We start from the raw sequence: 21,702 nt of genomic DNA on the forward strand, positions 1-21,702 counted from the left end.
GTTTTCAGAGTACAAGTCTTTTACACCCTTGTTTAAATTTATTCCTAAGTAATTTATTCTTTTGAAGATATTACAAATATTATATAAATATTATAGATATTATAAATGGAATTTTTTTTTTTTTTTTTTGCCACACCATGTGGCTTGGAGGACCAGCAGTGAAAACCCAGAGTCCTAACCACTGGACCACCAGGGAATTCCCATAATTGCCTTTTTTTTTTTTTTTTTTTCCTTTCTTAAAGCCTTTACTTTTCAGACATGACAGAAAAGTCTTACAGGTACACATGGAAAAGTGATACATGATCACAGTTGAAAGTGAAGACAATCTAGTCAGAAAGCTTTACTCCTGTCAGCTAATGTTGAAGCTGAAGTTCCGAGTATGACATGCTGCAGGGCTGAAAGGAATGGTAATTAGTATTCTTCTCCTTCTTCCTCTCCCTCTCCTTCAACAGCACCCACACCAACCTCCTCATAATCCTTCTCAAGGGCAGCCATATCCTCACGGGCCTCAGAAAACTCTCCTTCTTCCATGCCCTCACCCACATACCAGTGAACAAAGGCACACTTGGCATACATCAGGTCAAACTTGTGGTCCAGGCGAGCCCAGGCCTCAGCGATGGCTGTGGTGTTGCTCAGCATGCACACAGCTCACTGTACTTTGGCCAGGTCTCTACCAGGTACCGCAGTGGGAGGCTGGTAATTAATGCCAACTTTGAAGCCAGTGGTGCACCAGTCCACAAACTGGATGCTGCACTTGGTCTTGATGGTGGCAATGGCAGCATTGACATCTTTGGGAACCATGTCACCACGGTACAACAGGCAGCAAGCCATGTATTTACCATGGTGAGGGTTGCATTTCACCATCTGGTTGGCTGGTTCAAAGCAAACACTGGTGGTCTCTGCTACAGAAAGCTGTTCATGGTAGGCTTTCTCAGCAGAGATGACAGGGGCATATGTGGCCAGAGGGAAGTGGATGCAGGGATAGGGCACCTGGTTGGTCTGGAATTCTGTCAGATCAACATTCAGGGCTCCATCAAATCTCAGGGAAGCAGTGATGGAGGACACCATCTGGCTAATAAGGCGGTTAAGATTCGTGTAGGTTGGGCGCTCAGTATCGAGGTTTCTACGACAGATGTCATAGATGGCCTCATTGTCTACCATGAAGGCACACTCAGAGTGCTCCAGGGTGGTGTGGGTGGTGAGGATGGAGTTATAGGGCTCAACTACAGCTGTGGAAACCTGGAGGGCTGGGTAAATGGAGAACTCCAGTTTGGACTTCTTGCCATAATCGACAGAGAGACGTTCCATCAGCAGGGAGGTGAACCCAGAACCAGTTCCCCCACCAAAGCTGTGGAAAACCAAGAAGCCCTGAAGACCTGTGCACTGGTCAGCCAGTTTCCGAATTCGGAAGATGAGGTCAATGATCTCCTGGCCAATGGTGTAGTGACCTCGGGCATAGTTACTGGCAGCATCTTCCTTGCCTGTGATGAGCTGCTCAGGGTGGAAGAGCTGGCGGCAGGTGCCAGTGCGAACTTCATCAATGACCATGGGTTTCAGGTCTACAAACGCTGCCCTGGGCACATGCTTGCCAGCGCCTGTCTCACTGAAGAAGGTGTTGAAGGAGTCATCTCCTCCCCCAGTAGTCTTGTCACTTGGCATCTGGCCATCGGGCTGGATGCCATGTTCCAGGCAGTAGAGCTCCCAGCAGGCATTGCTGATCTGGACACCAGCCTGGCCAACGTGGATGGAGATGCACTCATGCATGGTGGCTGTGGGTCAGCAGGCGCAGGCCACAGGAGTAGACACCGGGTCCCGGTTACCCTCCTCGACAAACTAAGAGGCGAGGTAAGTAACGCACTGAGGCGGGGGCGGTGCGGGAGCCACTTAAGTAGCGGTCCAGGGAGGGGAGGGGCTGGCGGGCACAGTTGGTGCCATGGCCGCAGGCCCCTCCCCCCGGCCCAGCGCACCCTCCGTAATTGCCTTTTTAATTTCCTTTTTGGACTGTTCACTGCTGTTGCACAGAAACACAGCTGGTTTTTGTGTGCTGATCTTTTACCCTACAACTTTGCTGAATTCATTTATTAGCTCTAGGGTCTCTCTTATGGATTCTTTGGGGGTTTTCTCTATATAGGATTGTCATCTGTGCATAGATATTTAACATTACTTCTTCCTTTTCAATTTGGATGTCTTTTATTTCTTTTCCTTTTCTATTTGCTCTGGCTAGAATTTCCAGTATCACATTGTAATTTTAATTAGTATTATTGCCCTAATGACTGTTGATGTTGACAACCTTTTCATATGTTTGTTAACCACTTGGATGTCCTTCTTTGTGAAATGCCAGCTTACGTCTTTTGTCCATTTTTCAAATGAGTTGTCTGTCTTTTATATATCTATATCTATCTGTCTGTCTACCTATCTATCATCTATCTATCTGTCTATCATCTATCTATCTATCATCTATCTATCTATCATCTTGTGATACCAGTCTTTTGTCAGATATGTGCATTACATATATTTTCTCCCAGTCCATGGCTTGTCTTTTATTCTTTTAATGATGTCTTTTAATGGACAGTTCTTAATTTTAATGAAGTCCAATTCATCCATCCTTCCATTATGGTTTCTGTGTCTATTAAGAAATCTTTGCCTGTCCCACTTCACTAATTTTTTAATATTAATTTCAGGAACTCACATTTATCCCTGTTTGTTTTAAATCCTTTCTGTTGGGTTGGCCAAAAGGCTCATTCCATTTTTTCCGTAAGATGGCTCTAGTAGCACTTAGTTGTCTTTAACTTCATTCAAAACAATTTTGTTAGATTGTATGTGACAGCTGTTATATCAGTGTGCATTTAAAAAAAGACTTATCAAAATTGGTGAATTTTCATGTAGCCATTTTAATATTGAAGATGGAAGAAAAAAAGCAACAATTTTCGGCATATTATGCTTTATTATTTCAAGAAAGGTAGAAACTCAACTGAAACGCAAAAAGATTTGTGCAGTGTATGGAGAAGGTGCTGTGACTGATCGAATGTGTCAAAAGTGGTTTGCGAAGTTTCGTACTGGAGACTTCCCGCTGGACGATGCTCCACGGTCGGGTAGACCAGTTGAAGTCGATAGCGATCAGATCGAGACATTAATTGACAACAGTCAACGTTATACCATGCGGGAGATAGCCGACATACTCAAAATATCCAAGTCAAGCCTTGAAAATCATTTGCACCATCTTGGTTATATTCATCACTTTGACGTTTGGGTTCAACATAAGTTAAGCGAAAAAAACCCTCTTGACCATATTTCCACATGCGATTCTCTACTTAAACGTAATGAAAACGTTCCCTTTTTAAAACAAATTGTGACAGGCGATGGAAAGTGGATACTGTACAAGAATGTGGAACAGAAAAGATCGTGGGGCAAGTGAAAGGAACCACCACCAACCACACCAAAGGCTGGTCTTCATCCAAAGAAGGTGATGGTGTGTATATGGTGGGATTGGAAGGGAGTCCTCCGTTATGAGCTCCTTCTGGAAGACCAAACGATTAATTCCAACAAGTACTGCTCCCAATTAGACCAACTGAAAGCAGGACTCGACAAAAAGTGTCCGGAATTAGCCAAGAGAAAACGCATACTCTTCCATCAGGATAACACAAGACCGCATGTTTCTTTGATGACCAGGCAAAAACTGTTACAGCTTGGCTGGGAAGTTCTGATTCATCCACCATATTCACCAGACATTGCACCTTCGGATTTCCATTTATTTCGGTCTTTACAAAATTCTCTTAGTGGAAAAAATTTCAATTCCCTGGAAGACTGTAAAAGGCACTTGGAACAGTTCTTTGCTCAAAAAGATAAAAAGTTTTGGGAAGATGGGATTATGAAGCTGCCTGAAAAATGGCAGAAGGTAGTGGAACAAAACGGGGAATACATTGTTCAATAAAGTTCTTGATGAAAAATGAAAAATGTGTCTTTTATTTTTACTTAAAAACCAAAAGCACTTTTTGGCTTTTATCCCAATAGAATAAGGCCTAGGCATGTAAATAAGCACATTTTTCACTATTAAATATCTTCTTATGTTCAGTTCATTCTCTGATCTCATTAACAACTTTTTCAGTGCAATCTGGCAATCCAGTCTATTAGCTAGTAGTCTCAACTTTATGTTTTTCTGTATATTTTATAAGCATGCCTTTTTAGTCTTTACCCAGATCCTTTCTTTAATTCATCATTCTGTCTGAGGTAGGGAGAAATCCTCCATTGTCACAACCCAAAAGCCTCTCAGGATTATTAGGCATTGGGTTGTTTTCTCCCTGATGGAGGAACTTTCTGCAGCACTGTCTTTTTATTTTTATTTTTTCTTGATTCTAGGGCCTTATTATTTGATTCTTATTAATGATAACTATAGTTTCCCCTGCCTCCAAAAAAAACTTTCTATTTGCAATCTCAATTACCTTCAACACAGGTTTGGATTTTGACAAATGGAAGGTCTTTTGTTCTAGAAATCAACTAGGTAGGGGCAGGATCAGGGAAGAGCTCAGTTTCTTCAGAGGAGAGGAGGAGAATATTTTGAGGTTGTTAAATAGAATAAAGTAGCTTTCCATGTTTTGATTTGGGGGAAAAATTGCCAGGATATAAATGTTAATTGAGCAAGAAGCAAGAAATTGTAAAACATGATTTTATTTTTGTTAAAAGCCAAATGAAAACAACCAAAGAAATAAACTGTGGATACGTGTTTATGCATGTTTGAAAAAGTAGGGAAAGATATACAACAAATTAGTGACACTGATGACTGTGGATACGTGTTTATGCATGTTTGAAAAAGTAGGGAAAGATATACGACAAATTAGTGACACTGATGACTCAAGAGAAGTAAGACTGGAGGGGTGAAAAGGAAAAAAGAGGGTTCACTTCAACTTTAAATTTATTTATTTATTTAGTTTTTTTTGGCTGTGTTGGGTCTTCGTTTCTGTGCGAGGGCTTTCTCTAGTTGCGGCAAGCGGGGGGCCACTCTTCATCGCGGTGCGCGGGCCTCTCACTATCGTGGCCTCTCTTGTTGCGGAGCACAGGCTCCAGACACACAGGCTCAGTAGTTGTGGCTCACGGGCCCAGCTGCTCCGCGGCATGTGGGATCTTCCCAGACCAGGGCTCGAACCCGTGTCCCCTGCATTAGCAGGCAGATTCTCAACCACTGCGCCACCAGGGAAGCCCTCACTTCAACTTTAATGTTTGAATTGTTATGAGTTTTTACTACTGACAGTTTTTTTTTTAATTATAGGAATTTAAAGTCTTGGGAGACTATATTGATTAGGTAGGGATGAGTCAGATAGGTTTACTAAGGACTTGGGAAATTTAGAAAGTGGCTCAGAGGGTAGTTTAGTAAGATTAGAGAAGTGGCAGGATGTTGAATGGATTAGAATCCATTGTAACCCCTAAAGATATACCATATACATATATATATATATATATATATAGGCTAGAGAGGAACAAATTCCAGAGATATTTCTTTTTTTTTTTTTTAATTTTTGGCTGTGTTAGGTCTTCGCTGCTGCGTGCGGGCTTTATCTAGTTGCGTGGAGCCGAGGCTACTCTTCACTGAGGTGCGCGGGCTTATTGTGGTGGCTTCTCTTGTTGCAGAGCATGGGCTGTAGGCATGCGGGCTTCAGTAGTTGTGGCACGCAGGTTCAGTAGTTGTGGCTTGTGGGCTCTAGAGCGCAGGCTGGGTAGTTTTGGTGCACTGAGCTGCTCCGCGGGATGTGCGGTCTTCCCAGACCAGGGCTCGAACCCGTGTCCCCTGCATTGGCAGACAGATTCTTAACCACTGCACCACCAGGGAAGCCCCCAGAGACATTTCTAAGAAAAAAAATCAAACAGCCTTTAGTGACTGAATATGGGAAGAAAATAATGAATGTCAAAAACAAGCTTCCACACTGGGCTGCTGGGGGCAAATGCTGACACGAACACAGATAAGGCAGGAGAACAATATAGGGCTTCCAGAAGCCTTTCTAATAATGAATCCACGCACGATTCTAATGAATCAGTACACGATTCTAGTGCACAAGTGGGCCCATGAACTTTTTTTCTTTTGGCAACGTCCGGCTGATAACTGCATTTGCATGAACGCATACACTGGCTTGTGTGACGTAGTCTTAGCTCCGGGAGCTGGCTCCACACCATCCGATGACACTTGCTCTGGGACTGCTTAAGGGTTAGGGCTCCACTTCCTATGAATTGATAGTGAATGCACTATCAATTCGTAGCTAGCCTTCGGGTTTCCCAAAGCTACCTAAGAACAGCGCCAGGTTCCCGTACCCACCCTAGCTTCCGAATAAGGGAGGAAAAGAGGGCGGAGGCCAGCGCCGCGCACGCGCTTTAATATACGCAAGCGCAGCCTCTCTCCTTCCTGATAATCTCTCACACCCACCCCACCTCCGGGAAGTCGTTCTGCCCCGCCCTCCGAGAGCAAAGGAGGGATGCGATTGGGCACGCGGTTGTCCATCAGGCCGGTGTCTCTTCTGCTCAATACCATTGGCAGCCCGGGAAAAGGCCAGCGGGCCGACGTCGGCCTACTCCTTCGAGACTCAGCGCCACCGCGGAAGCCGCTATTGGCGGAGGCCAGGGACCGCGACTGCTCACTTCCGGCGCGGGCCTCCACGATTCCTCCCCCTCCCCCGCCGTCGCCCTTGGTCTTCCCACCCCCCGCCCTTCCACCATGGCCGCCTCTGTGTGGTGTAGGGAGAAGCTGGTCCTCCGTGTCCTCCTATAGCGCTTACTGCATCACCCTCACTCCTGGGGGCCGGAACCAAAGGAACCTCGCTCCCCAACCCTTGGGGCACCAGCCAGGAAGGTTTCCTACCCCATGCTTCAGGGGCAGGACTCCTCTTTCCCCCACCTCCTGAGGCAGAAACTTAGGGTTTTCTTTGCTTCTCTTAGGGTCAGAAGGCAGAAAGGGCTGCTCTTCCACCTCTTCAGGGACAGAAGCCTCTCCTACCCTTCCCGTAGGGGTGCAGACCCTTACCCCAGCATACTTAAGAGCTAACGGTGTTTCCTCAGCACTGCCACTGCAGAGGCAGGACCTGGAGGCCCGTCTGCCTTGCCTCCTGCACAGGAGCTGCCCTTCGGAGAGGAGGGAGGAGTGGAGAGGCCAGGGAACCTTTCCTTCCCCTCCCCCACTTGTCCCTCTTGCCCCCCAGTCCCTGGCAATCCCCAATTCCCCCTTTCTAGGACTTCCCATCCATCCACTCCCTGGCCTTTTCCCGTCTCCCGGCTGCAGCCATGGAGTTACAGAAGGGAAAGGGGGCGGCAGCAGCAGCAGCAGCAGCAGCAGCAGCTGCTTCGGGAGCAGCGGGAGGTGGAGGAGGAGCGGGAGCAGGAGCCCCAGGAGGGGGGAGGCTGCTACTTTCAACCAGTTTGGATGCCAAGGATGAGTTAGAGGAGGTAGGTGTGGGGGGGTGGGGAAGGGAGTTAAGAAATGGGGTTGAGGAGGGAAACTGGAGCGAATACGGGGTGGGGGTGGGGGAGGAGGCCTTCACGTGTTTTCTAAGACAGCACAAACACTGCTATAGACTTCCTGCTCGTGAAGGAGGAAGTGAAGGAGGAAGTGTGGGCCAACTTCCTGGACAGGTCGAAACAGCAACAGCAGCTACTAGTGTGGAAATGGGGGGGGGGGCGCGGGTGTTGATCAGGAAGGGATACAGACAGCATCCAGATCAACTGAATTTATTTTTGACATTCCTTTCCCATTACAGGCCACAGCAATTATTAATAGTTACCCTGTTTCATCTTAGGTCATATATTGAGTTCAGAAGTAATGTATGTGTGTGTAGGTATCTGGGGGGCTGAGAGGAGCTTGCAGTAGACCGTGGACCCTCCTGTTAGACAGTGTTGACTTCATGTAGACACCGTCAATTGCCAGTGATGTTAACTGGGCATTTAGAATGAGTGAGGACTTAAGGAAAAGTGAGTTGTGTTTTGTTAGGTAGTGGGGTGAGGTGCGGGGTGAATGGGACCTAGGGGACTCTCCTTCAGAACCAGATAGCACACACACAAAGGAGAGAACACATAGATGCTGAGAAAGAGGGTAGGGTGAGGCGATGCAGTGGGCCTGAATGGGGATTTTAGACTACTGAATAATTGACCTGACCCTCCCCGACTTGTTCCTCTTACCCTGTCCCTGACAATCCAGAGTTGATCATTTATCCCTTTCCACTGCTATACATGAAAAGACATACTTAGGAATGTGAGACCCAGAAGTGGGACATGATTGCTGGACTGTTTGCAAGACCTAATGCATTCAACTTAGTGGTTATCCAGGGACAGGATGAGTAAATTATTAGGCTCTGGCTCTTCACTGGCCATTTCCCTGCTTCTAACTTTGTCACTGCTCTTTATCAGATGTTAGAGGGTGGTCAAGCAGCTAGGTGGAGTTCATAGTTTAAATTTGAAAAAAATGTTGGTGCAGATACAAGATGGTGGAACATACATGCAAAAATGAGCTTTGTGAATCAAGGAGCGGCTGGATAGCAACTTTGTGAATTATCCATCGCAAGTGTCTGTTCACAGACTGGCTGGCTTCCCATCATGCTTCTCCCCCGTAATTCTATGTGCATTTAGATGAATCAAAGTTTGTTTTCTGCTGTTGTTTTTATCAGCTAAGGTAGATATAATTAGGAACATAAACAATACTTCTAAAAGTAATGTATTCCCAAAATAAATACAAGTGACTTTGCCAGGATCGCCTGGCAATTTAAATTATCTGCTTTTTTAGAAATGGCCACTGTCATTGTCAAAGTATTTATTGAACCCTGTGTTCTAGCACTGAAACTCTAGAATTGTAGCAAGAAAGTCATTGACTACCTTTGATCCCTACACCAGTTGGGTGGAGGGGAAGAGACCCCAAGGGTGGTAGAACTCTGTTTATTCCCCACCCTGATTGCTGGAAAGGTCATCCTGCTCTAATTTGTACCACAGCATCCTGTTCTGAGTAGTGACATGTTTGCTAGTAAGCGAAATGATATGGCAGAAGGGGACCACAAAAGAGAGGAAGCATTTATTTTCTTGCTTTTTTGGACTGTCTTGAGAGTGAACTTTCAACTGTTTCCAGAGAGAAGGGGGAGGGAGGGTCTCCTTTTTTTCCTGATATCCTTTGTGGTGTAGGTGTTTCCCAGAATGTGTCAGCCTCCCCTCTTTCCTTCTTTGCCCTTTGTTCTTTGCATTTGAATTTTCCAACAAGCCTTGCCACTGCTTTTAACCCCATGTATGTGGTTCCCACTAGACCAGAGTGTCTCTAAGGTCAAGACTTATTGGTTTCTTCCTCTGGGTCTCCGCACAGATCTCTGCACACAGAAGTTATCAAAACATGGTGTCAACTGATCTCTGCTTGTTCTGGCTTGGTTATTTTCCAGCATAGGCCCACCTATTGCCCAGGAACACAGAGGCAGTAGCTTGCTGACCAGATATATACTTACTCTATGCTGAGTCTGATAGGAAAATAGAATGAGGAAGACCCAAGGCCTGCCTTCCAGAGCTTATCGTCTAAAGACTGAGTTAACACACTCACAAGAAAGGTAAAAACAAAAACCCCGCGAGGGTAGTGAAGAGACTGGAGTCATTACAGCTGGGTGTGATGAGGAAAGGCCCTTAGAGGCCTGGAGTATAAAGCACTGGTGAAGAGCATCCCAGGCAGGGACTGTGCCTCTTCTACCCAAGGGAGCATTTGTTGTATCCTTTCTTCTCTTTGGCCCTGTTCTTCTCTTTGAATGGGGAATTCTTGCTCATCTCCATCCAGATTTGAGGAATGAGATGAAAATAGTGCCAAAGATTGGAGGGGTTTAGAACATGTAGCTCCTAGTTTCACAAGGCTTCAAAGCTCCCGGTCACTCCTCTGTGGAGAATGACCCTGTCCACTTTGAAATCAGGCTAAAAGCAGGAGCTGTGGCCCAAACAAGTTAGAACTTCCTCTTAAGCTATGGACAGGTCTCAGGGTTGCATTTGGTTAGAGGTATGTCCCTTCCAGGTTTTCTCCAAGGAGTAATTCACGTCCGGTCTGTGGAGATTCTCCAGGGAATGGGCTTTGAGTCACCTCTAATTTTTTTCCCCTTAAATCCTCATTTCATATAAAAGTGACTCTTGGTTGTAGAATACTTGGAACCCAGTTCGTTCAGTAGTTCTTTACTAATGTGGGTCCTTGGGGATTTTGTAGGTCAGATCATATCTTCTTTTCCTTAAGCCTTTGGATTTAAGTCCCTCAAGGCCACTGACTTCCCATAAAGGGGCAGTATTTAATATACAGTTGTTTTTTTTTTAATTAATTAATTTATTTTTAGCTGCATTGGTCTTCTTTGCTGCGTGCGGGCTTTCTCTAGTTGCGGCGAGCGGGGGCTACTCTTCGTTGCGGTGCACGGGCTTCTCATTGCAGTGGCTTCTCTTGTTGTGGAGCATGGGCTCTAGACGTGCGGGCTTCAGTAGTTGTGGCTCGTGGGCTCTAGAGCGCAGGCTCAGTAGTTGTGGCTCGAGGGCTTAGTTGCTCCGCGGCATGTGGGATCTTCCTAGACCAGGGCTCGAACCTGTGTCCCCTGCATTGGCAGGCAGATTCTCAACCACTGCGCCACCAGGGAAGCCCAATATACAGTTTTTAACAAACTGTGTATTCACCTGGCCGAGGGAGGGGAAACTGAGAGGTCAGAGCAATCCTCAGACTTCAGTCTCCAGCTTCAGGTGTATACTTGCAAACTAGAAGACCTCCCCGCTTTCCACCCCCACTCCATCTACTGCTGTTGTCATGGAAACCATGGTCAGGTAGTTTTAGTACTAGAAAAATTATTTTAGAAGCTCCTAGAGATGGTAAATATTTACTCAGCTCTCTGAGGTGCTGTTGTGAAGGGCTTACTCTGAACAGAGTCGTTCTGCCAGCAATTGTTGGCAGCTGCGTGTGTGATTCTGTCTTTACTAAGGGCCTCTGGAGACTGGGGGGAAGAGGGGTACTGCTACTTGATTGTAGGGATCTGGCTTCCTGCAGCCCTCTTTGAGGGGTTGTGGTCCTTCAATCATTCTGAATGATTTGTAATTAGTTCTCCCATCTCTGTTTGGAAAAGTAGTTTCTGTAGTTCAGGAAGAGCAGCATCTTTTATATACTTCTATTGCCTAGGAAGGACTGACCCTCACATTTCTTTCCTCATTGCTTCTATCCACGCCTCCAAATTCTGGACTCTCCCACTTTCTACATCCTTAGCTGGGCCTCCCTGTTCCAAGAGGCCACTTTTATTTCTTGACTGGGCAGTGACCCATAGAATTGACTCAGGCCTCTGAGTGGAGCTTAGAATATCGAGGAGAGGCCTAGAGAAACCTGGTTTAGTCCAAGGTCTCTGTGTTACATCATAGCTAGAAACTAGGCCACCCCATAGGGCTGTGTATCCAGCTTTGTGTGAGGACCTTGGTGCAGGGTCCATCCGTCAGACCTCCTCCCCTCTCCCGTTACTCTTCTCTCATAGAAGGCAAAAGTAGGAGAGGAAGCTTTGCAGCCTGGTCAGGGACTTACCCATGTCCTGTAGTAGGAGGGCTCGGTTTTCAGGGATCTTTGAGGACATGCCATTAGAAGTAGTGGCAGGGGGCGTTGGGGGGGGGGTGGTCTGGTCCTCATGGACTTAGTTGTGTGATCGCTGAGCTTTTTCACAGATGGAGTAGAATCTAATTCAACTGAGGCTACCTGCTAGGTGCTTTCACGTATGTTATCTTGTTTAATCCTCAGAGCAACCTTGTGATACAGGCTTTGTCTCTATTTTTCAGGTAAGAAAACCAGGGTATTATAAGTAAAGGATTAAATAAGTCTTGGTAAGTTAAGTAACTCACCTAAGATTAGCCTAAGACTTGCCAGTGGTGGAGGAATCCTCTTCCTTGCTTGTCAGTTGGCTCCTCAGCCAGCTGCTCTTTTGACTTCCCTTGCATCTCTGTTGATTCAACAGATATTTCTTCCTTTTAGTAGGAAGTAATATCTAGGGTTTTAGGATGCTGTGCTGCTGCTTGCTCACCGTCTTCCTCCACTCTGAAACTGTTTGTTAAGCCAGGCCGGGTAAGCAAGGCCTCGCAGAGCTCCCAGCAAGAACACCCTGGATTTAGCAACTGGAGGAACTGGTCCTCCAGTCGTTGATAACTATCTTAGGAGGAGAGGGATAAGATTTAAAAAGAGAAAATACAACCTGAGGTTTTTTTCTTCCCTCCCTCTATCTTATAGGAGCTGGGCTAGGTAATGATGGATCTCAGAGTTTGTGGGAGAGGTGGGTTGTGAGATTTACAACTCAGCTTTCCTGTGATCTCACAGCTCCTTTTCACAAGTACGCAGGTGCTGTTGATTAAGGCTAAGCGCGCTTATCTGACCTATTTTGGAGGATAGTCAGACCTGATGCTGGGTAGTGACGTTGTCACACCTGGGTGGCTTTGGGCCTAATTTAGGTTGAATTTTTGTGGCTATGGGAGCTCCTCGTCTTAACACTCAGTTCTACTTTGCTCTTGGGTAGGGACGGACGTAGGCAAACTCAGGGTGATGGTCAAAGGAGAAACGTGGTGGTCTTTCATTCCTAGACCTCTTTCCTGTTGTCCTTATTTGTCGGTTCTTGACAATGTGGTAGTTCTCAACAAGATGTTTTGGGATGACCTTTAGGATTGGGGGAGGTAAATTGTCTGCCTTTGTCCCTGTTTTGCTAGCATCATTATCACTGGGAATTGGGAAGTGGTTTTCTTAAACAGTTTTGGGGTTAATCCTCAAGATAAAATTTTAAAAGACTCAGGAAGTAGTTTAGGTGGTAATAATGGAGAGGCTCACTGACTTAAATGAGATACATTTTGTCAATATTTTCTCAATGTTTAGTATTAAATGCTTTGGAACAGGATCAGTGACTTAAGATCTCCTTGGAAGGTTGAGCACATGCTGTCTTAGAGTTAGCCTTTGTAATTAAGAATGGTCCTTGGATGGACTTTAATGCAGCTCTCCCCACCTTTGTTTGACTAGAGACCCAGGAAGGTTTTAGTTTGGCCTTTTGTTCTTCATCAGTCCTTTTCTTTCCTACACTCATTTTTTTTTACAAGTTTGTTTTTCTCTTTTTGGAGCGACATTTCAAACATAAAAAAATAGAATAGTATAATTGCCCTGGAGCCATCACTCTGCTTCAGTACTTATCAGTACATGGCAATCTTGTTTTATCTCCCTTTAGTCTCCTCTGGATTATTTTGAAGCAAATCCAAGCTGTATCATTTCATCTGTAGGTATTTCATATATATGTCTATGAGAGATGGACTTTTTTCTTTTTAACATAGCCACAATATCATACCTAAAAATATTAACAATAATTCCTCAATGTAATAATATACTCATTGTTCAAACTGACTCTCTCATAAATTCTTTTTTTTTTTTTTTTTAAAGGTTTTTTCCTTAAGTTCCTCAGGTGCTTTATTGGGTTTTGGGGGTTTTTTTTTTTTGCCCTGTGGCATGGCTTGCGGGATCTTAGTTCCCCAACCAGGGATTGAACCTGGGCCCACAACAGTGAAAATACAGAGTCCTAACCACTGGACCACCAGGGAATTCCCATAAATTCTTTTTATAATTGGTTTTTCAGATCAGTAATCAAACAAGGATCACCCATTTGTTACATTCAGTTGATATATCCCTTTAATTTTTTAATAACTAAAATAATTTCAAGCTTAGAGAAAAATTGTAAGACATAGAACTCTCATATACTCTTCACCCAGATTCACCAATTGTTAACATTTGCTGCATTTGGTTTTTCATGATCTCTCTATATACATATTATTATTTTAACGTTTTGAGAGTAAGTTGCAGCCGCAATGCCACTTAAGATATAAATATTTCCGGGAGTATTTCCTAAGAACAAGGATCCTCTGTTACATAATCCCTGTTTTATTATCTAAGTGGGAACATTTAACATCGATACGTTACTCTTATAGTACATATTCGTATTTTACCAGTTGTCCCAATAATGTCCATTATAGCAGTCCAGGATCACACATTGCATTTAGGTGTACTATCTCTTTAATTCTTAGTCCTATCTCTGTCCTTCACCTTAAACACTTTGACAGGCCAGTTATTTTATAAATCTCTCTCAATTTGGGTTGTCGAAATTTCTTCATGATTAGACTGAGGTTATTCATTTTGTGCAAGAAAACCATAGAAGTGATGTTTAGCCTTTTCAGCGCACCATATCAGAGGCACGTATGTCAGCTGTCAGTTTGTCTTGTTATTTGGGATATTAACCCTGATCACTTAAGGTTAAGGTGGTATCCTTCAGGATTTCCTACAGTTATTTTCCCTTTGTAATTAGTATTTCGAACCTATGTAAATATTCTCTTGTGAAAGTTTTGCCTCTGGTTTTAGCATTCATTGATGATATTTGCCTGAATCAGTTATTATTCCTGTCATTCCTTCTGCATTTTTAGTTGGCATTCCACTGTAAGGAAGAGCTTTCCCTTTATTTATCATGTATGTACATATCTATCTATCAGCACGGACTCATGGATTCTTATTTTATTCAAGGGGTTGAAATCTTAAGGCTCTTTTTTTTTTTTTGGCCATGCCTCGTGGTTTGTGGGATCTTAGTTCCCCTACCAGGGATCGAACCCAGGCCCCGGCAGTGAAAGCACAGAATCCTAACCACTGGACTGCCAGGGAATTCCCTTAAGCTTCTTTTAATACATGGGGTTCTCCCTCCCTGCTTTTTTCCTTGCAATTTAAATGTTAAAGAAATCAGGAAGCCTGTCATGATTTATACATTCTGGACTCTGCTGATTATATCCTCATGGTGACTTGACTTGTAAACTGGTAGTTAGGTCTAGAGACGTGAAGAGATTTAAATTTTTAAAAAACTTTATTGGGGGCCAGAAATACATCACAGGTGGTGGTATGGAGCACTCTGAATTTTTTCTCACCCCTTCACAGAGGTTGGAAAGATGTATGAGCATTGTGACATCGATGACTACTGGTGTCTCAGAGAGAGAGGCCAATGACGCCCTCAATGCCTACGTGAGTATAATACTCTCCCCGTACCCATTTCTGCTTCTTTGAAAGCTTTCAGACATGATCAAAAAGATGGAAAGAAAGAAAAAAAAAAGATGGAAAGACTTCAGTGGTTAAGAACTAGGGGGTTGAAGTTAATGTCTTGGTTTCCTGAACCAGGCTTCCCAACTCCTCTCTTTCTTCCTTTTATTTATTTATTTACTTTTTATACAGCAGGTTCTTATTAGTTATCTGTTTTATACATATTAGTGTATATATGTCAATCCCAATCTCCCAGTTCATCCCACCACCACCCCCCTCTCCCTCTCCTCTCTTTCTTTCTTAATGTGGGAATCCCATCTGTTGGAGCCTTAGGTGTCTTTGAATAACAACTTTAAAAAATAACTCATCGTTCTGTGGTGGCTTTTTTCTTTGTAAATCATTCTCACATATTTGATCTTTTACATTTCTTAATCAGTCTGTGAGGTTGAAAGGATTTAAAGTAATACATGTAAAGGATTTAGAGTAGTTTCTGGCACATAGTGAATGTTCAGTAAATATTTCTTACTTATTAGTAGTAGTTATTCTTATTAGGTCTTCACCTTACAAATATCAGAGGTTCAGTGATTTGCCCAAGGTCTTGAGTTGGTAGGTGCACTTGTTAATCCATGAATGACTGTTTGCAGCTCCCTCTCTACTAAAGCCTGTTAAGGTCTGGTAAAGGTGTGGAGTAGGGTTTGTTTGTTTTTTTCTCATTTTAAACACTCTTTTTATTTTCTGCCTCTATCCTTCATCAAGCCTTGGAGAAAGCAGTGTGGATCCATCCTTTCCCTCCACCTCTCTCCTAAAACAGATGCCCCATCACTTTTAGGAGAAGGAAATCATCAGATTTAAGAGTTGATGATTCTCCTTTGTAGGTCACTCAAGAGTCCCAGATTTTCTGGGAGCAGCTGTGCTCAAGAACTTTCCTCCTGTGAGTGACAACTAGTTTTTTCTTTCCTCATATCCCAGGTATGCAAAGGCCCCCCCCAGCACGAGGAAATCTGCCTGGGCCTCTTCACGCTTGTCCTCACTGAACCTGCCCAAGCCCAGAAGGTAAGACTCCCTTCTCTGGACCCACACTCCCTTCTCAGATATGATCTGAGAATATGGTGGAACTTATGGTTTAACTGGAATAGTACCACACCCTTTGACCAGGGCTAGATCATCTTGTTCTCCAAATATAGTTGCAACTCCCTTTGCACTCAGTAAATTGGTCACTCTGACTAAAGTCCTTTCTCTTTTTCCAGATTCTGAAGCTAAAAGGCAAGAAAAGGCAGTTGTGAGAGTGAAAAAGCATTTAAAGAGTTTTAAATTGTAGACTTAGGGACTTCCCCGGCGGTCCAGTGGTTGAGACTGTGCCTTCCAATGCAGGGGGTGTGGGTTCGATCCCTGGGCGGGGAGCTGAGATCCCACATGCCTGGCAGCCAGAAAACCAAAACATAAAACAGAAGCAATATTGTAACAAATTCAATAAAGACTTAAAAATTGTAGCTTTATGAGTCAAGGCTAAAAGAGTTGGGATTTAATCCAGAGAAGAGCACAAATATAAGCAAGTCCATTGAGAGTTCTTATCCAGAAGAGCGTGACTTGTAGTTTGCAGGTTTTATCAGTGCAGGTGAACAGAAACCAGGTTTAACGTTGCAGCAAGTAGGATTTAAATTAGACAGCTTGGGAGTTCCCTGGTGGCCTAGTGGTTAGGATTCCGGGCTTTCACTGCTGTGGCCCAGGTTCCTGAAAGCCTCGCAGCGCAGCCAATAGATAGATAGATAGGTAGATAGATAGGTAGATAGATAGCTAGCTAGCTAGCTAGATAGCTAGCTAGCTAGCTAGCTAGCTAGATAGATAGATAGATAGATAAATAAGACAGCTTAATGTTAGGTGAGGCAGTAATAATGTAGTGATTAAGAGTACACTGGAGTCAGACTTCGTGAGGACTACTGTATGAAAATTAGTCTGGGGTTCTTCACAAATAGAAGAGTCTCCTTTATGTAGAATGGTTTAAGAGAAGTCCTTCCTTGAGACGAGGGACTGAGCAGGATGATCTCTTTGGATTCCATTCTTTCTATAATAAAGGAGCAAAATCCTGTCTTTTGCCTCTCTAGATTTCCACTTTCTTTGTCCTTGAGTCTTGCATGATGGTTTAGAAACATATGTCTGGTATCTGGCATTAACTGCATGACACTAACAGAGAAGAGCTTGGAGAGGGGGAATTCACTGTTCTCCTTGCCCCTTCTGTGAACAAAAGGAGTGTGGAAGGAAACAAACATGCTCTGTGTTCAGCATTGTGTTCGGCTCTATCCAGACACATTTCATTTATTTATTTGTTTTTTCTTGGCGCTGTCTGGTCTTCGTTGCGGCACACAGGATCTTCACTGCGGTGTGCGGGCTTCTCTCTAGTTGTGGCATGCGGGTTTTCTCTTCTCTAGTTGAGGCGCGCCGGCTCAGTAGTTGTGGCGCGCAGGCTTAGTTGCCCTGAGGCATGTGGGATCTTAGCTCCCCGACCAGGGATCGAACCTGCGTCCCCTGCATTGGAAGGCGGATTCTTTTTTTTTTAATACCTTTATTGGAGTATAATTGCTTTACAATGCTGTGTTAGTTTCTGCTGCACAACAAAGTGAATCAGCTATATATATATACACATATATCCCCATATCCCCTCCCTCTTGAGCCTCCCTCCCACCCTCCCTCTCCCACCCCTCTAGGTCGTCACAGAGCACCGAGCTGATCTCCCTGTGCTCTGCAGCAGCTTCCCACTAGCCATCCATTTTACAATTGGTAGTGTATACATGTCAGTGCTACTCTCTCACTTCGCCCCAGCTTCCCCGTCCCTCCTGGAAGGTGGATTCTTTTGTTTTTAAATTAATTTATTTTATTTATTTATTTTGGCTGCATCGGGTCTCCGTTGCTGCGCGCGGGCTCTCTCTAGTTGCGGCGAGCGGGGGCTACTCTTTGTCGCAGTGCGTGGGCTTCTCATCGCGGTGGCTTCTCTTGTTGCGGAGCACGGGCTCTAGGCGCGTGGGCTTCAGTAGTTGTGGCTCGCGGGCTCTAGAGAGCAGGCTCGGTAGTTGTGGCTCACGGGCTTAGTTGCTCCGCGGCATGTGGGATCTTCCCGGACCAGGGCTCGAACCCGTGTCCCCTGCCCTGGCAGGCGGATTCTTAACCACTGCGCCACCCACCCGGGAAATCCCGGAAGGTGGATTCTTTATCACTGGACCAGCAGGGAAGTCCCAGACACATTTCATTTAATCCTCTCAAAAAGCCATGTGAACCTGGTGGCTGTGTTCTCTTCCCCCAAACCACCCCCAGTGTACCTGTAAGAAACCTGGAGGTCAGACACATTGTCGTTTGTTCCAGGAAAACCACGGGAAAGTCCTTCCCAGGGGCAAGGACGGATGCCCACGGTCCCCTGGCCTAGCTGTTTGAATTAACCTCAGGGGAAGGACTTACGGGCGTGGCAACCTCATGCCAACTGGAGCAGGATCTGGGGTGAGGGTGGGTGGTAGGGCAGCAACTATTCGCAAGTTGGTGAATGGCCTTGGGAACCTATGGCCTTGGTTTCCCAGGCCATCTCTGGGCTGGGACATTGCGGAGTTAAATTGGCATTTCAGGGACTTCCCTGGGGGTTCAGTGGTTAAGACTTCGCCTTCCAGTGCAGGGGGTGCAGGTTCGATCCCTGGTCAGGGAGTGGAGAGCCCTCATGCCTCGTGGAAGCAATATTGTAACAAATTCAATAAAGACTTTAAAAATGGTTCACATCAAAAACATCTTTAAAAAAAAAATTCGGCATTTCATTTTCACACTGAATTTATCGTCGAGATCCTTGAAGACAAATGAGTGTCTCCGGTCTGGTGGTGTTAACCAGTAATGTGATCCAGCCCAGCCCCTCTATTTTAAAGAAAGTGTTGGCAAAGATGGGGGTGAAGGGTTGGGGTTAAGGTTTAGTCTTCTCTCACGTGGGTTTTTATACATACAATTAAAATCTTATTTAGTCATCTCAGTGCAAACTCATCTTGCCTGCTGGTTTTATTTGTGTTTCAAGTGAGATCTGAATCAGCTAGGGTACATCAGTAAACTTCAGTGAAGGGGGCAGGGCCCTGTGGTATTTCTAGCTCTTTGCCTGACCTGACAGTGAGAGGCCACAGGGCTATGCGTTATAAATGCTTATTATGTCATGAATTTGGCCATCCACCCATGACAAGGGACTAGAGCACCTTGTCTTCTCTTTGCTCTATGACAGCCCCATGAGGGTGGCCCAGGCCCTCACCTTGGGTCTCATAGTTGGTTGATAGCTGCACCAGGATTAGGTGCACATGCTGGAGGTTTCCAAGTACATCCACTACCTGGGAGCCTCCTAGGCTGACAGGCCCCCAGGTCAGGCCTTTTCAGACAAAGGGGGTGGAGACGGGAATTAGGAGGATACAGTTTTAGGCAAGTGAGGAACTATCAGGTAGTGACTCATTCAGAGGCCTTGAGCCAGGTCAGAGTATGGTGGAAGAATCTGTGACCTCTTGCTGCTTTAATCCTTCTCCTGAAAAGGGTGATTATCTTACAAAATGCTTTCTGTACTGCAGAAGTTTTAGGTAGGCGTTACTGATGAGGACCGATCATAATGCATTGTTTTAGGCTTCAGCTTAAAACAAGGGGAGTGTCTCCTAAGGGTTTATTTGGAGTTAATTCTGTCACTGGAACAGAAACCTCAGGGTGGGTCGGAGATTCTGCTGTTCCTACATCTCCATGGGCTGAGAGGTGGGAGGTGGGGATGCCGGAGAAGGTGGTAGTGGAAACTGAGTCTTGAACACATCAGAAACCTGCTCTGGGAAGGCATGAGCTGAGCAGCCTCTGTCAGTGCTGGCAGGCAGGTTCAAAGAGTTAGGACCAGCTCTCTGGGACTTCTTAGTAGGTGGAGCTAACACGAGAACTTAGTTAAGGAGAGAGCAGTCAGGTATTGGTGGAGAGTGGAACATGCATGGCGTGGATTTTGTTCCAGTTCTACCTTCTTAACTTGCGCTGGCAGCTTTTGTGTTTATATTCTTTGAGTTTATTTCCTATTTCATGTCTGAACTGAATAGCTGGGAGCAGGCCTGGCTGGGGGACTGCAGTGTGGTGGGAGGCTAAGTTGGAGGCCTTAGCTTCTGTGCAACCTCTCGCAGTCAGTAGATACAGGTGATAGGACAGGATTTAACATCGATGCCAAGTTCCCTCTTCATCAAAGGTCAAGTCCAGGCCCTGGCAGTTTTTGGTTCAGGTGCTTCTCTCAGCAGGCAGCTCCAGAAAGAAAGCTGGGGGCTATGAGGGCCTAGGCTGGAATATCACTACTCCCAACACAGGACAGATACGCTACCTCAGCACCATTCTGTCACCTCTCCTTTCTTTTGAGATCCTCTGTTTCCCACTGAGTTTTTTTCCCCATCTACTTATCTTCCAAGCCAGGCAGCAAACTGGCACAGAGTTTGGAGAGACAACTGCAGCATCAGGAATATGATACTCCTGGTACCCAGCTGCCATGTGTTACCAGCAGGTGTGGTTGATAAGGTCCCAGATTGAGCATGGAATTAGGCAGACAGAAACTGCTTGCTTCTTCTGACCCTGTGTCCCCTGAGGGGCTGTCCTCCTTCCCTGTCCTGGGTCTCTTCTGCATTTCTGGGATTTCTGCTTTTGTTTTGAACAGACAGGGCTCCTCTCTGTTCTCCTCTCTGCTCCTCCACTACTAATTAGTAGTGTCTCTATCTTTGGCCTGACATAGGTTTCCCTTCTGCCTCTGCTTCCCTCAATCCTCTGCCCATTCTGTGACTCACTTCTCCAGGGGAGGCTCCAGGGCTGAACCACATTTACTGACCAGCACGTTGGCAGTAGGTCACTGGGTTCTCTTATCTCTTTCTTGTTCCCTTGCTTGTACTTTTGATCTCCCAGCCCTCCCTCTGCAGATGAATTCAGAGGATAATCAAATTCTCCTTTGGATATGAAAAGTTTATGGCACATGGGGGAATCTCTAAGTGTTCTTATTTTTATCAAATAGATTGTTTTGGCTTAAGGGCAATAGAGGAAGTAGAAGTAGCAATAGCTAATGTCTTAGGAGTCCCTAGACACACCAAGGCCAGGGAGCTGGGGTCTTGAGGAGTATCAGTACTTCTCTTTTGAATGCTTAGGATGAACGTGTTTAGAAATGTAGTAGTCACAAAGCCACTCTAAACGCTTACCTCCATCCCCAGCAGCCTCGTTTCCTTTTAGTTATTTCTAACGGTGGTATGGAGTGGTTAAGAGCATGGAGTCTAGAGTTGCAGTGCTGGGACTTGAATCTTCCTTTTATCTCTAATGTGACCTGGGGCAAATTACTTTAACCTCTCTGTGCCTGTTTCCTCATCTGTAAAAACAGATGATAATAAATAGGGTGATTATGGGATTCAAATGCAATAAATAGAATATAAAGTTTGTGCACTACGCCAATGCATGTTCCCTATTATAATTGCTATTATTGTTGATGCTGTCCTTGCTACTGGCCTTCTGAGGTTGTAGGATACTGCCTATCTAAATTTTACCCTTTGTGCTGAGACCCTGACAGCATAGAACTCAGCAGGCTAAGGAGATTGCTAATGAGGTCCCCTAAGATGGTCCTCCAGGAGTCTGGTCTCTTTAGAGAGACAGGGTGAGAAAGGCTCTAGCGGGAAGAGAAACAA

The 21,702-nt window shown here is 45.1% G+C and overlaps 1 protein-coding gene and 1 pseudogene across 2 annotated transcripts in view; one reads left to right on the forward strand and one right to left on the reverse strand.

Moving 5' to 3' along the window:
- Positions 1-345: 345 nt before the first annotated feature.
- On the reverse strand, positions 346-1,825 carry LOC137761317 (tubulin alpha-1B chain pseudogene; annotated as a pseudogene).
- A 4,839-nt stretch (positions 1,826-6,664) lies between these two features.
- The window catches only part of INTS3 (integrator complex subunit 3), a 38,547-nt gene continuing 23,509 nt past the window's right edge, over positions 6,665-21,702 (forward strand). Inside the window, exons 1-3 of one of the 2 annotated variants that reach the window (XM_068540845.1) lie at positions 6,665-7,422; positions 14,930-15,013; positions 15,998-16,081. In XM_068540845.1, the coding sequence (XP_068396946.1) occupies positions 7,261-7,422; positions 14,930-15,013; positions 15,998-16,081 (330 nt within the window). In that variant the 5' untranslated portion in view covers positions 6,665-7,260. The remainder of the gene's footprint in view (positions 7,423-14,929; positions 15,014-15,997; positions 16,082-21,702) is intronic. The other variant, XM_068540847.1, reaches the window with a different exon arrangement.

The sequence above is a fragment of the Eschrichtius robustus genome, chromosome 3 (genome assembly GCF_028021215.1).
Source record: "Eschrichtius robustus isolate mEscRob2 chromosome 3, mEscRob2.pri, whole genome shotgun sequence".
Classification (NCBI taxonomy): Eukaryota; Metazoa; Chordata; class Mammalia; order Artiodactyla; family Eschrichtiidae; genus Eschrichtius; species Eschrichtius robustus.